Source organism: Lipophrys pholis, assembly GCF_963383615.2.
Source record: "Lipophrys pholis genome assembly, chromosome: 8".
NCBI classification, from domain to species: Eukaryota; Metazoa; Chordata; class Actinopteri; order Blenniiformes; family Blenniidae; genus Lipophrys; species Lipophrys pholis.
The window spans coordinates 16,684,976-16,701,058 of NC_137630.1; the positions used below are offsets into that span (position 1 = coordinate 16,684,976).

A 16,083-nucleotide genomic window follows, 5' to 3' on the forward strand; every position below is an offset into this window, starting at 1 on the left:
TTATTCCTGGATATCAGTCACGTGATACTCACCAACTCGCGATCTTGTGGTGCATTGAAAAATATCCGACATTTTGTAAATCACATTGTCGAAATTTGTATTTTTGGCGTTATATAATCTAATGTTCCCGAAAAGACAATCACTACAAATCTTAGTTTTCTCAAAAATCTGAAAAATGACGTTTATCTTCAAAAAATAGTGTCTCGTGTTAAATATCGTGTGCATGATTTTTTTTCTGAGTCCTTTATTTCCGACGGTCCGTGAAGGCGGCTTGCGCTCCAGTGCAGACTGTCATGGCGCAGAGGAGGCCAGGCTCATCCGCGGCGTCAAACTTTGATTCCCACTCCGTTACTGACATATCCGCGTCTCACACTCCCTAAAACCACCGTCATCCGGAGAGGACACACACCGGTAAGATATTTCATCCCGAGTCTTTCTGTTTCTGGGAGGTTTGACGGAGCATAGTTGGACGTTAGCTCTGATGTAATGTACTGGAAAATAACGTTGCGTGCTTCGTATGAGCACGACCCCTCTTTAATGTGTGCAGGCGGTGTTCACCAAGCGAAAAATAAGCGATTTTGCTTCAGAATACTCCTTTGTGGCTATGTTACCTATATTTTAACTTCTAAAACGTGATGAAAAAATCCTCCTCAGAACGTAAACATCGAAGTAATGACCGACAGAGAAGTTGCAGACAGTTTCCATCACAATGTTGTTGTGTGATTGTTGTGCTAATGTTTTATGACTAATACATGTGTGTGTGTGTATGTGTGTCCTAAATGCATTGATTTCAATGGTAAATCAATACTAAATCCTCCCTGGTTTTCAAATGAGGTGGAGGTGTAAGGCGCCACAACCTGACTTGAAGATGTTTCTAATGACTGCCAACTGTTTCTCTTGCTCCATGAGCAGAAATGAGAGGAATGCAGGGCCAGAAAAGGGGGGAAAAGTCGAGTCATGATCTAGAAACAAGCCTTCTGGGTGGCACTAAAGTCCCACTGCCCCTGACCCATCACAACTAAAGTAAAGATTAATGTGCTGGTCATTCTTAAGTTTTAATCTACAGAAAAAGTTTCACTTTCTGGGCCTGGTGTTTGGAGAAGCAGAAGAGGTCCAGGACCTTCCTGAGGGGATCGAAGCAAACCAATGGGCTGACTCTGGCTCATATTTTAGATTGGGTTGTCTTGAAATACAGAGGTTGCTGGTTTGATCCCTTGTCCATACATCCAAGTGTCCTTGGGAAAGACATTAAACTCTTAAGTTGGACCCAGCGGAGGTCGAGCACGCTGCGGCAGGTGGTGTCTTTGGTGCATGTGTGAGAATATAATGTTAAGCTGCTTTCACATTGCAGGCAAATGTGGCCAGGATCCTTATGTTTTTTGTGGGGGGAATTCTACACACATATATCGCACAAATCCAGGCTGTTTTCTTATGTAGTCCTAAATCTGATAGATATTCAATGTTTCTCAATAAAACAAAGGTTTGTGTCATATTTCATCCCACTTTGACATCATTGGAGGGAGCCAGGAATGATTTCTGCGCTTGGTGAAGGGGACATAGAAATACCACATTAAAACCGCAGCTTGAACACCACATCCACACATGACTCTGTGCAGAGGAAACAGCCACCGCTCCACGATAGGCCATCTTATGCCAATTTGTGTGTGTGTTTGTTTGTTTTTCTTAATCTTCTTCCTTTTTACACGGCAACATGAAAGATAATAGTGACATGAGTAGCATCCATATTTACCACATTGGTCCTGGTATATGATGCTGATTATAATACTATCATCCTGTTTGCAAGGTGCCTGTTTTGCAGAAGAAAAAATTAAAACAATAAAAGGACATGGATTTAAAGAGACAATTCCTTGCACAGATCACCTGCCCCAGCTATTGTGGCCCCCAGACTCTGGTTCCGCCTGCTCCTTCCATAACGTGTCATACTCACTTCCATCATTTTAATGCCTTTGTTTACAACAGTGCCAAGTGCCTGTAGCCGGCTTCTCATGACCCCAATTTGATCCCCAAGTCACTTTTCATTGTACCTGACATTCAACCGGCAGAGTCACAACAGCTATACCAGTTGTTTTTGAGACCCTCGTAATGTTGTGATGCCAAAAAAAAATCCCATCTTATATTCAGTAGTTCTGTGAGCACAGCATGCAGGATCTCATAGCACTTTTTGTTCTGCACATGCGAGTCATTTCAGGGCTGAGTCTGACGATAGTCATATTTCGATTGGAACCCAAACAACCCTGCAAAAACGTCGGCGCTCAGCAAAAAGTTTAATTCAAATTTACATTAAAAAGCTTTCTAGAATTTAGAGCTGCTTTGAGTTGTATTTTGGAGGCGATGGCTTTGTGAGCTGTTTGTGTTTGTGTCCATCAGTGTTCGACAAATCAAAGATTATAGAAAAAGAAAGATTCTCCCTATAAGGGGAGGAGCATAATTCCCGGTAAAGTGCTGTAATGAATCTGAAAATGTTAGTAACTCTACATCAGATGTGAATGTTGGCTTGTACAAAATGTTTTCTCAGTCAAAGCAAACAATTTATATCCAATTACAGGTAATCAGAGCAAAATCATAGAGGATAGAAACAATCATTAAAAGCGCAGCGGTGTGCTGCAGCTGGTTGCCGTGCGATTGCACGCTGTTTACACGATATGCTCCTGCATCAACAAACCGGGAATATCTCCAGCCACATGCTGGCTCTTATCTGTGTTACTGCTTCTGCTGTCCTCCTCCCCTTCCCCCCTCCTTGGCGGAGAAAGAGGTGAGTGTGGTGTGGTTGCCTTTTTATGGCCTGGACAGTCTCAGCTGTGGAGCACCAGCAGTTTATGTTGCTGCACTCCGGTGGTTGCCGTTGCCGTTGCCTTGGTCTCGGCGTCCTGGAGTGACACCAGTGAGAGCAGCTGCCTAACTTGTAAACATTTAAGTGGCTACAGGTCATTAAAAATATTTAAATATATATATGAAATTATTATTATTTTCATTATATTATTTTATATATATATTTATTTTAGGTCCGAGCTTATTGGTCTCATTCAGTAAGATTGCAAAGTAAACCACCGATAGCAGGAATTATTGTTCTACGATTGAATGTTGCTTCATTTCTAAACCAAAATTCGACTTGATAGTGTTTATTTTACTTCATTTTGTGCACGGAAGAGCGGTTACACTTTTGATTCTTGAGTACAAACATGCAGAGATGGCGCCTGTATGGGAATGGTTATGGTCTCTGGTGGTAATTACAGGTTTACACCAGCGAGGGGCGTCACTGCCGTTGGAACCGAAGGACGCCAGCAACTACACGCAAACGGTGTCCGTTTCTGATTCCCAGCTTTCACGTCCACGCAGCAGCTCTCAGATAAACATGAAGACTTCCTGGAAACGGCAGACATTTATGAGCTGAAGTCGCTTGTTTCAACGGTCAAAAGTCTCATCACCTTTTTATTCCAAAATGAAATCTTCTCCAATTTGTTGAAATTCTGAAAGTCCTGTGTATCTCATTTCACTCTCTTTTCACCTTTTCATGCTCCTTCAAGTTAGAAAGTATTCTTTATTATTTCGAGGCTCACCTCAAACGGATCACACCGATTTGATGATAATCATAATGCATTTTATTTGTATCGTTTCTCAAAGTGCTGAAAACAACAATATGGGCTAAAAGCAGGAATATAAAACATCTAAGAAACGGAAATAAAACCAATAGGAACACTTGCAAAATGCCTTCACATGTGGTGGTTATATGCATCTTTAAACGAGGCAAAACACAAAGAACTTCCAAAATTTTCACTTGAAAACATGGAGCTCGTGCCGTAGATCTCGCTCTGTCCAGCCCATGTGCAGTATTTTTCTTAAAGTTTTGAAAAATCGAGGAAATCACATAACATCAACTTTTCTTCTTCAATCTGTATTACTCTCATGACGGCGATCATTGTGCTCCAGTTCAGAGGACTTGGGTTGTCCCTGAAAGCCCCTATAGATGCTGGGAAAAGCTCCTGCGGCTGCTGCTCTGATTAACATGCCAGAATTCCCCACACGTTGCATTTTCTGTCATTTCGCCCGACAGGCTCATAAACAATATTGTCAGAATATTTTGTTACCTGTCATTTTATTTTTCCAAATGATAGTGAGACTGTTTATGTAAGCATAACGGCCGCCACAACACAAACCTTAGGAAAGTGGACTGTAATGCCCAATCCATCATGCCATTGTGTGAAAGTTTTCTTGTTAAGTAAAGAAACTTTATCACAGTAGAACATTAAGCATGCCCGCATATCACCACCTTTTTCCATTAAACTTTGTCATGTTAGGAGTGTAAAAGTTATTACCTCATATCTTTTAATGCACACATTTCCATTACTATTAGATGAATAGTTTCATGTTGACTCGTTTTCTGTGTGGTACCAAGCTACTGTAATGCATACAATTAAAATCTTATCTACCGTGAAATAATTATGTCAGGGGACTGCTACCTGTGTGACGCATGCACAGGCTCAGCGATGCAGTTTGAGAAGATGTGATGACGATCTGCCCCCGATGACCCAACACTGATCAGCTCACAACCTGTTCCTCATGCGCATTCACTACATTTACACCTATCTCCTTAATCTGGTCATCTGCTGTCCGATTGCAATCTGATCTCTCAGAAAAGCAGTTTTAATGTCAGGTTTAAACAGGTTTGGTAAATATCCCTGCCCCACATGCTGATGTTATCATTTAACTGGAAGTCGAGCCGTGAAGTTCAGCCTGGCTGAGCTGCTTTCGTCGCTGCTGAATCGGTGAAGCGGGCTCATTAAGGTGTCGCGACAATCCCACAGTCTCTATTTACAGTTTCCAGTTAAAACAGGAATCGGGGCTTCCTCACAAACCATTTTAAGGAATAACTCAGGCAGTTGGACTCTGGTGAGTTTTCGGCTGGTTCTTCAAGTTCAGTGACTAACAGCATTGTAACTCTCTGAGTGTTTTCTTCCTGAGCCTCGCAGCGGGTCAGCAGTTCAGCGCCGCACAGACAGTTGGATACTGTTATGGGCCGCGAGGACAGAGGCCACTGGGTCTCTTTCGTCGTTTAGCCAGACTGTGGAGCTACACTGTGCTCTCTGTGCTCTTCACCCATAGATGTGAGATTGTTTCCACACCTCTGCTGCTTCCCCCCCCCCCATCTCACCTTCCCTCTGCCTTCCTTTGAGAGGATCCATTTCTGCCTGCTATTCTCGGAGCTGGTGGATAAACACGCGGGGTTTAAGTTGCTCAATACTACTGACTCTTGGAGTACAAAGCCACCAGAGTATAAAAAAATACACACAAAACGAAACCTTTTATAGCCTTTGAAGTTTAGGAAGTAAGAACTCCCATAGGTGACTGGGGAATAAAAAAAAAAAAAAAAGGTTTCTCAGTTCTGTGTAAGGACAGACCATCATCTCCTTGAACATAACGACAATCACTTCCACAGACTTTAGGAAAATGTCTTTGATTTTTTTTTTCACTGCAGGTCTGGATTTTTTAAGCCCCCGTCTGTCCTTCAGGGAAGCAGTTTGAGTCCTGGCAGAGCTATTTGGACTGCTGCATTATTGAACCCTGGTGTGGAATGTGTGCTAAATCCTCCGGGCAGAGAACCAGGAGCTTTACAACCTTTAAACAAATGTCTGTAAGGGGATACCTGTGTATTTCGAGCATGAACGATCACCTTCAAACATTAAAAACAGGCTCATCCCTCTCTCCTTTGTTTGTCACACTTACATGCTACAGATCATCAAGTCAGTTCATAGGTGAGGATTTTATTTAATGAGGAAATACGATATGAAACCAACCTGGCCCTGTGTGAGTATAACTGGTTGTGCCACCCTGAAGTGAAAACAACTGCACACTTGTAATGATTCTTTCACATCCTGAAGAGGAATGTTGTCTCTTTTTTTTTTTTTTTCTTCAGCATTGTCTTAACATAGATTTAAGTTGGTTCTTTGACGTGGTATCTCCACACATTTTAATCAGGTCAACTGGACTTGATCTCATGTTTTGGAAAAAGTTTGACCCCTCATCCATTTGGCTTCATCAGTTCATACTGTTCCAATTAACGAGGCTGGCTTGTCCCGAGACTAGCTTTGACCGGGCCATTCCAATCCCTTCATCTTGTACACTGGCAGACATTTATCTGGCTGCACAGCTTCAGAAACGCTTGAACTTACTGTTCGCAATTCTGTCCTGAACCCGAAGCAGCAAAGCAGCCCCAGATCATCACACGGCCACTACGAAACAAAAGCTAACCTTTCAAAAAGTTCCAAGTGTTAAGGGTCATCAAGTGGATTTATTTTTTTTTGTCAGATATGTGACTGGGTCTTTGTGTTCTTTTTGCTCAGCTGTGGTTTTCACCTGAAACTTCTACATAGAAGTCATGTTTGCATCTCTTTGTTGAATCATGAACTGGGTGTGGTTTGTAAAGTTTAAAAGCATGTTAATCCCAGTCAATTAAGGATTTCATAAAGACGGGCATAATACCAGGTTGTGATGAATAGTTAAGAAAAATTGATAAATGCATTCCTTTTTGTATACACATTTTTTGGGGGGGATATATTGTATATTTCTCCCAGAAGAGAAAACTAGGGTACGTTACATTGAATGCAGGTGCAGAGTTGCAACGAGCCATGATTATTTTTTACTTTACCATTTTTTTCTTATTTGGTTTAAAACGGAACCGATTCCTAATTATTCCCAACATTTCCTTTGGCGTTTAATCGTTATTTTAAACTTAACACAGTGAAGTAGTGGTATCGCTCTCACTTTGCAAATGACAAGCTTTGTTTGATTTTGGCCTTTTTGTGGGGAGTTTGATGTTCAACCTGCGCAAGTGTGCAAGTGCTCTGGGCGCCTTTAGTCATAGAAACATGATGCTCCAGGTAGGATAACATTCAGACCAAAAAAGGTAATACTTTAATGTGCACTAGCTAGTGTATAAAAAAATACTGTAGCAAATGCCATACATTTCCGTCTTTTACTTATTTAAGTTATTATCTTTCCACAATTTGACTGGCTGAGTGCTTAATTCTTCAAAAAAAAAATTAATTTAATTAAAATCCTTCAAATTGGTAGCTCGTAAGCATTTCAAAGTAAAAGCTCTTTTGTATTTTACTAAACCGAACCAATCATAGAACTTGAAAGCGACTAGCAGCTATGCTGTGAACAGCCAACGCTGTCTTACTTGTGTAGAATCCTGAAAATACCAAAGGTCTTACTGTCAGTCGAAGTAAAGTTGGCAGGGTTCATCCTCTGGAGGCAGAAGTTTCATGACGTTCGATACAGGAGTTTCAAGTTGTTCCAGATTGGTGGAGCAACTATTTCCTGACCTCACTTGTTTGTTTGTCATCTTAAGGGGAGATTTGTTCGTCTGTGCCGGGCAGATTTCTGGATTTCAGCGCATGAAGCTACTTTTTGGTCCGTTGCCATGTTGGAGGTGTTGGTGCTGAGGAGGCCCAGGCTCAGCTGGCTCTCTTCTCAAAGCCCTCTTACTCATGCTGACTGACCACAGAGACATACCAGTGAAGGGGGGGTACTCTCACTACTGCGTCAGCCCACTGCTTGTTAGGTGTTTTGCCCCCGCCCCCGTCTGCAAATGGACACTGCTAGTGTATTTATAGCCCCAGAACACAAGCAAGCTCTCTTTCTTAAACACGAGTAAGGAGCTGGTGGTGTTCACCGGAGTCGCGCTGAGCTACGCTCTCGTATTTTCTCGTATTTTCTCGACTGCTCCACGCTGGCGCTTCGGTGGTGAAAGCCTTGGAGAGGCTCGTCAGGTAGGGAAAGAACAGCGTGAGCTTTTTGGATCTAGAATCCTGGATTCGGTCAAGTCAGACGTTTGAAATTGTTTTCTTATTCGATTGTAAGGAGTTCACTTGTTTTGAAGGCATTTCATCCTGAGGTGCCATGAATGTAAATCTCACGGGCCTTTTTATTTGTAAAAGTTAAGTAGATTTTGTGTAACTAATTAGTTTTTCAGAAGATTACAGAAAAGTGTCTAAATCAGTGTCTTTCTGTGTTATACACTGTGTTAATGCTTTGATTTGCTGGGAGCAGTCACTAAATGAAGTCATTCCCCCTTTTTAGGTATTCTTGACTAACGCACCGTTGTTGACCAGTTAGAGTTAAAAATACAGACTGACATGATGAGTTTGATTCTGTTCTATATATATTTATAATCTGGTGTTTGTCATTTGATCTTAGATGAACACAGCATTCTGAGCGCCCCCACAGTGAACCGAGTCACTCACAGAGAGGAGAGATGGAAAAGCCAGTCCTGCAGACCCAGCCGTCCACCCTGCCTTTTTTCGACACGGCCCACGCCTTCAACCTGCTGCGTGGGATTCACGAACTACGTGCCGAGCGCAAGTTTTTCGACGTGACTCTGTGTGCCGAAGGCCGCGAGTTCCACTGCCACCGCACGGTGCTGGCGGCCGCCAGCACCTACTTCCGGGCCATGTTTGCAGGAACGCTGCGAGAGAGCGCGATGGACCGGGTGGTTCTGCACGAGGTGTCCGCTGAGCTTTTGGGTCTGCTGGTGGACTTCTGCTACACGGGACGCGTCACCGTCACTCAGGACAACGTGGACCTGCTGCTGAAGACTGCCGACCTGTTTCAGTTCCCCTCGGTCAAAGAGGCCTGCTGCGCCTTTCTGGAGCAGCGGCTGGATGTTTCTAACTGCCTGGAGATCCAGGACTTTGCGGAGGCCTACGCCTGCAGAGAGCTGGCCGCCAGCGCGCGCCGTTATGTCCTCAAAAACATCATGGAGCTGGCTAAAGGGACGGACTTTGAGCGGCTGCCATGGAAGCGCCTCCTGGAGTTCGTGTCGGATGATGAGCTTTGTGTGGATAAAGAGGAGACGGTCTATCAAATCGCAGTGCGCTGGGTGAAGGCGGACCTCAAGCGGCGGCTGCACTACTGGCCGGAGCTCCTCCAGCAGGTCCGGCTGCCCTTCGTCAGGAGGTTCTTCCTGCTGGCGCATGTGGAGAGCGACCCGCTCGTCTACCTTTCGCCCACTTGTCTGCGCATGGTGAATGAGGCCCGCAGTTTCCAATCGAGCGAATACGACCGCTACGACCGACCCTGCCACCGCATGCGGCCGCGGCCGTCCACGGGACTGGCAGAAATCCTGGTGGTGGTGGGGGGCTGCGACCAGGACTGTGACGAACTGGTCACTGTGGACTGCTACAACCCTCAGACCGGACAGTGGCGCTACCTGGCTGAATTCCCAGACCACCTCGGAGGAGGCTACAGCATAGCTGCCCTCGGCAACGACATGTATGTCACAGGTAAGACAATCGAGGTTCTCCACCCACACAACCTGATCATCCAATCACAACACAGAAAGACCCCAGGGCCCGGGCTTGATCCGGACTATGTGAGTCTAAAAGGCTCATTTTCTTTATTGCTATAGTCAGTGTAAAAGCCTTCAGATTTTGTTTAGAACTAGAGATTTGAGCATAATTGAATCCTCATGAAAACGCCAACGATGTGAGTCACGGCATTTATCCCAGAGTGCATTTTGTCTTATTAGATTTTTTTTCAGTTTGAAGTTAGTGATGAGCTTTGTCTGGTGCAAAGCTCATCCTGCCTCTGCATATAGAAATCTAAATCATAAATAGCATGCAGTGGTTTTATCTGCTGTGTGTTAGATTGACTGTGTGACGCTCCAGCCATCAGATTTCTATTCCTGCGTCTTCATCTTATGAAATGGATGTCAGGCAGTGCTTATAAATAAACTGCCAGCTCTGTGTGTGAAGCAGGACGCCGTGTGCTGCCAGTACAGGACAGCAGTGACGTTATCTTCATCATCATCATCATCACCGTCATACTCATCAGCAACGGCAGACCGGCCTTGTCTGACTGGATTGTGTGACTGATAAATCATCCCAGACTTTCACCAAGAGTTTGAGGCTCCTGCAAAGTGCTGACGTTTGGCCTGAAATTTAGTAGCTTCAGCTCACTGACAGACGTAACATCAGCATGTGATTGCATAATGTTGACATGCAGATCTCGCTTATGTAACGTTTGATTTTACTTTATCTGAATTAAAACAAGCTTGAGAATGTTGTGTATTTTATGAAGGGGCTAGTTTTTGAACAAAAAGGCCTTTAGATCTTTCAAAAGAAAGTGTAAGGAAGGCAGTATTACTGAGAATTTTCTGTCAAGGACCGTAAACCATTATTATTACTTCTTTTACTGTATGCACCCAAAACTTGTAAAGGTGGATTTTAATCTTATTTACATTTTTAATGTATTTCACGCGATTACATTATCCTTTGGAATTGCCAGATTTCTCCTAATGTGGAGAAAGGCTAGTAATTATTAATACGCACAGTGTGAGAGAAGACACGGTTTTTCTTGTACTTTTTACTGCCTGGTCACACAAAAACCCAGTAAAACTTTTCTGTAAAATAGGTTTAGATACTTTATATTGATTGTGGTGCTCTTTGGATGTATGTAGATGGCTTCTATTCTCCTTGTTCTTTTCTTTATTGAATAGATGTATATGTGTAGATGTGCTGATGGCGCCACAGCTTCATTAACTTGTCTCTTGTTTACAGTGATGCGAACCAGCATGCGGAGAGTTACAGCATGTTGAATGATGAGGTGGCAGACATAATGATTTATTGCCGGCCTCCTTGTCCACACATGTGTGACTGTTGGACACACCGGACAGGGAAACGTAGACAGCTCATTAGACATTCTTTTACTGCCATTGCTGGAGCAGTAAATCCATTCGTGCAGACTGACCGTGTCTCATTATTGCAGTGACGCTTACATGTCCGTGCTCCTCAGGTGGCTCTGACGGCTCCCGCCTCTACGACGGTGTTTGGCGCTACAAGTCCAGCGTGAACGAGTGGACGGAGGCGGCGCCGATGCTGAAGCCCCGGGAGTACCACAGCTCCTGCGTGCTGAAGGGCCAGCTCTACGTGGTGGCGTCGGAAAGCACCGAGCGCTACGACCACGCCCTGGACTGCTGGGAGGCGCTGCCGGCCATGCAGCACGCCATGGACAACTGCTCCACCACCGCCTGCAGCGGGCGCCTGTACGCCATCGGCTGCCTGACCGGCGAGGACACCATGGCCATCCAAAGCTACGACGCGGACGCAAACCGCTGGACCATGGTGAACTGTGGGCAGCTGCCCCCGTGGTCCTTCACACCCAAAACTGTCACTCTCAACAGCCTCATCTACTTTGTCAGGTAATGAAGAAACTGATTACTTCGCAATGATCAATGGTGGAAAGAGGAAATACCCGAGAACTGCTGCACTTCTTTTCCGCATGACATCTGTCTGATAACTGTCCTCGTTTCATTTCACAAGTTAAGATGAGACTAAAGGTGTAGAGCGAGGTGTAGTGAGATTATTTATAAAGTACTAAATGCTGCTCACACAGGGGGGTACAACGCTACTTTTACATTATCTAATGTATTAGTGACATAGAGATTGTCTGCTGACATTGTGTGCCTAATATTTATACACACAGGGTAATCACTGCTTTCTCTGTAGTGATATACGCAGAAGGTGTTTGTACATCATGTACTGATATTTATGGGAACGATCTGACCGGGTATATTGATGGATGTTGGTACTTCTTATTGACTTCATCCATCAATTCAATCTTCTATACCACTTATATCCTGTTCAGGGGAGCAGAACACTGGAGCCGATCCCAGCTTACTATGGGAGAAGGCAGGTTACATCCTGGACAGTTTGCACAAGGAGAACATGCAAACTCTACACAGAAAGAGTGTAGAATCAAACTGGGGGATATTGTTTTGCTGTAACAAGACTGCTAACGCTGCTTCACAGTGTTTTACCACATGAATACTAATGTTCACCTTGCAGTGTTTGCAGTCACGGTTGAGCCATTATTATTTATTCTCAAAAGGGACTTTAACAAGCAAGATTGATCATATTGTTTTAGAGTGTTTTTATAAGTCCTCCTAAACTTTATAGAAAGAAACATTTTACTGTCTGTGCAGTAATCATTGAAGTGATCATGATGCACTGGAGGCGGTTTGTTTGTGCCTTCGTCTGACTGGAGTCTCTTTCTATTTGCAGGGATGACTCAGCCGAGGTTGACGTCTATAATCCTCAGAAGAATGAGTGGGATAAAATTAGTCCCATGACCCAGGTTTGTATTTCGCATTAGGTGTCGTCGTGCCAGCATTGCCCAATCTTTGACGATCTTTGATTTGTGATCTACTGAGTCAAGTGAACCCAGAGCTTTCAGAGAAGGCTGGAGGAATATAAAGCTCTGCTCGTGTTGAGCCACTGAAGACTGATTCTGTTTTCCACCTGTTTCAGTCTGGCCGCAGTGGGCTATAATGGGTTTAGTGCGTAAATGTTGCTTCCCTGCTCAACACATGAGACTCAATACTCCATCGTGTGGTGCAAACCGGTACTGCAGGACTGAACAGCGTTGTCTTCGAGATGACTGTGACTTTTGTTTTGTCACTTTCTGGTTTTTGATTGAACTTATATTGTTTTTGCGTTAAAGTAAGATGTTAAATAAGTAATATTATTAGAAAAAAATACCACATAAGAGCTCACATGTTGTATCTTTCTAACATGAGAAAGTTTGATTTCTTTTTTTCATTCAAAATATCGCCCAAATTACAATTTATTGAAGTAGTATTAAAAACAAAATGTATTTTTATACTTCTGTTAAGATTCATGAGTGTTTCATAGTGCAAAATAGATAGTAAACATTTAAATTTCTCTGAATGATTGAAATTAATTTAATAAATTTCCATTAAATTAAGGTTTAAAATAAACTTCTTGTAAGTTCCTTTTCATCTGTCAAAGTTACTTCATTATCTATCTTAGCATCAAGTTGTCACATGTTTAGTATTCATCCATTTCAATTTGCTTGTTCCCCCAAAAAAAGAATCCATCAACACTTTGACCTGATGTCTTATTTGAATTGATTTATTTTTGATCTCCCAGGTCCACGTTGGAGGCAGTGTCGCTGCCCTGGGGGGCAAACTCTATGTGTCGGGGGGTTACGACAACACCTTCGAGCTGTCCGACGTGGTGGAAGCCTTCGACCCGACCACCCGCTGCTGGACTCTGGCGGGCCGGCTGCCTCAGCCCACCTTCTGGCACGGCAGCGTCAGCATCTTCCGTCAGTTCATGCCGCTGGTGTCCAGCGCGTTTGAGCCCACCGACATCCCCGACTCCAACGCCATCCACCTGCACCGGCACCATCGGCACCAGGCGCTCCACAACCTCAACAACAATCTCAACCAGAACCAGGACGTGAACCCGGCACACTGAGCGTGCACGTGGAATAACCCCCCCCCCCCCCCCCACCCACCCGTGTCCCACATGTTCAGTCTGCTCCCCCCTCGTCGTGCCGTCAGTAGTTTACTGTGAATTAACCCCATCACAACACCGAGGAGCGAGCATGTGCACGCCGCTCCTCGGAATCGTGTCGACAGGAAGCAGGAAGGCCAGATGGATAAACTGAAACTCCATTACACTTAAAAATCTGAAAATTTATTTTAACTATTTATGTTCTTTTAAAAACAAAACATGTTTGGGAAAAGTTTTCCCCCCTGAACCTCAGATATTTCCCGTTTCTTCCTCCAAAAAGATTTAACATTAAGAAAAGCAGCTTGATCGAAGTGCAGATTAGCTGCCAGCTTGGCCGATCATCACTCACAGCTGTGAACATTCATGACACTCTTTATGGCTGATTTATGCCCCCATAAAACCGCCACTGCAGTGTGACATCCGTCATATTTACGGAAGATTCATGAGGTCACAGCGCTGCTGAAATACAAAACAAAGGTCATACTTGACTGCGTCCTGAAGTTTTTGTTCAAACATGCAGTTTATAGATCTGGTCCCTCCTGCTTCCCGATCCTCCGCTCTACTGTCACAAACTTTATTGGAGGGAAGATGGAGTAGATCCCAGAGAAAAGCTCCCCATGACCACAAAACAAACCTGATTGTCGTTATTGAAGTGACGTCTTTTCTCTTGTAACGCTAAAACAAGCTGCATAGAAGCAAAACGCTGTTGTTGTCTGTCGTATCAGTCACTGAAAATGGGATAAATTGGTGCATCAGGTTTAAAGGACCCACGTTTGAATCCCTGTTGCAGAAGAAAAGGTTGAAAAAGAAAATTGGCAAAGATGTAAGTTACAATAACCTGGAAAGAAAACAGCAGCCAAACGCTTTCTGCGTTTGTGGTGTATTTTCACCTAATGGCCACAAGGTGGCGCACCAGCCTGTTCCGTGGTAAAACGCACCTAAACTTGGTTTTCACGCAGCTGGTCTTGGTGATAAAAGCTTTTCTGGCGATATTTAGTGGATGAGAGAGTTCCCAGTGACGAGCAGTGGTTCTGAACATATCGGAGGTAAAGACGGCTTGTTTTTTTTTTTTTTCTTTTGTTTATTTCACATTTAAATGCAAAGAGCAGATGTGGGCGCAGATGTGTTGGAGCTCTGCAGGACTGTGGCTCGACGCTCCACCACATCCAGGTTTGTTTACAAGGTTGGAGAACTATTATAGCCTGCGTGTAATAACTTTGATCGTAGCTGGTAGCGCCTTCTTGTGGACAATCGTAGAAAGATATCAGTCTTTGATGCGAACACAATCAACAGATGACTCTTACCAACGGCTGGCAGCCCTCAAGCATTCAGATCAGAAAGCACGACGACAATCCGTTTACATTCCAAAAACAGCAGCGATCGCAACCGATATCAAAGAAACACGCCCGAGGGACTTAATATTTAATTAAGTTTGAGGTTTACTAGGAGAAGTAGGGACGGCTGCGTGTGACTGGTGTCTGCTCGTACTGACCTTTTAAAAATGGCGCTGCATCAGCCGGTCGCCGCCAGTCGAGTGTGCATGAAACCTTTTGCTCTAAGAAATGTATTTATGAACGTTCAAGTGTTTTGTATGTTTATTTATGGATACATCTGTGCTGTGGCGGCTCATGAATAAGCTTATCCGCCGGAGCGCTTCAATGCTCGCGATGAGTCGGCAGTCGCAACTGGAAGTGCAAAACGATCTCAAAAAGATTCTTCGTAAGGTTTGGGTGTTTTTTATGCAACCGTCAAGTGCAGCATTGTTTCTTAGTTTTTCATACGTTTGTTGAAGGGATCTTTTTGTAAATACAGTATATTCTTGAGTCCTTGTGCTGTGCTGTTACCATTGTGAATTAAACTGCAGGCAGGTCTGAGAGTTTAATCCGCTGAGTCGTGTTTCATTATTCATGGATGTACAAAGACATTTATTGATCCTCTGTGATGAAGATGAAGATGATCAGAAATCTAAAATATCTGTGTGGCTCAAATACACATTTGTAGATATTCCAAAAAATCTTTGGTGCGAAACTGAAGACGCCGTAAACAAAAGGGCTGGTTTGGTGAGAGGACATCGGAGGTGCCGTGTGCACTTTTCAATTTATGTCCCGTCACCAAATGTGTCGCTGAGCCCGACAGATGGGTTGTAAAACCCACTTTCTTTCATTCCACCTCACGGTTTTAAAGTGATGTGGCTCTTGCTCACTGTGCTGTCTGCACAGCTGTTCCAAACGTGATCCAGTGACACATTTTGGAGTTTGGATTCTTCAAATATAACAACAACAAAACACCAGATTGATGATGTCCCAAGATTGGCATTTTTTCTTCTTCATCCAATTCTCTTTCAGCATTTCAAACTTTGTTTTTTCAGGGTTTATGTCACATTGTGACTTTTCCTCATGAATGAGTGGGACGTGGGAAAGAGCCCCCTCATTTGAGGGGAAAACATGTCTGAACTCATGATATCGTGAAACCTTTAGGACCAAAAGAGACATTTTTTTGACTTTGCATCAAATCAAATTTAACTGGAGGCACAAAACACGTTTCACTTTTAAAATGAGAGAACACAGTTTTTATACTTTCATATATAGTTTTGACGCATGTATAAAAACTATCTTATGTTGCATTCATGAAGTTTCAATGACATTTCAGAATGGTGAACATTTCACTACGTTTGACTTGTACCAGACTTCAGCAGTTTCAATCCTTTTCCAGCATTTTTTTGGGGAGACAATTTTGACATTTTAGA

General features: G+C 43.6%; 1 protein-coding gene across 2 annotated transcripts; it reads left to right on the forward strand.

Moving 5' to 3' along the window:
- Nucleotides 1-275: 275 nt before the first annotated feature.
- On the forward strand, nt 276-15,217 carry klhl21 (kelch-like family member 21). Of its 2 annotated transcripts, none has more exons than XM_080469518.1 (5): nt 276-411; nt 8,218-9,302; nt 10,813-11,218; nt 12,081-12,153; nt 12,969-15,217. In XM_080469518.1, exons 2-5 carry the CDS (start codon nt 8,276-8,278, stop codon nt 13,296-13,298), a joined length of 1,836 nt encoding a protein of 611 aa, XP_080325644.1. In that variant the 5' UTR covers nt 276-411; nt 8,218-8,275; the 3' UTR covers nt 13,299-15,217. The 2 variants fall into 2 exon arrangements, with proteins under 2 accessions (XP_080325644.1, XP_080325643.1); XM_080469517.1 differs by lacking the exon at nt 276-411 and adding an exon at nt 7,661-7,790.
- The last annotated feature ends 866 nt before the right edge of the window (nt 15,218-16,083 follow it).

What these genes read in the sequence shown, in the direction of transcription:
- klhl21 (XM_080469518.1), top strand. Translation starts at nt 8,276, where the DNA reads ATGGAAAAGCCAGTCCTGCAGACCCAGCCGTCCACCCTGCCTTTTTTC. An exon ending in CAACGACATGTATGTCACAG is followed by an intron (nt 9,303 to 10,812) that starts GTAAGACAATCG and finishes CGTGCTCCTCAG; the next exon opens with GTGGCTCTGACGGCTCCCGC. An exon ending in AGCCTCATCTACTTTGTCAG is followed by an intron (nt 11,219 to 12,080) that starts GTAATGAAGAAA and finishes TTCTATTTGCAG; the next exon opens with GGATGACTCAGCCGAGGTTG.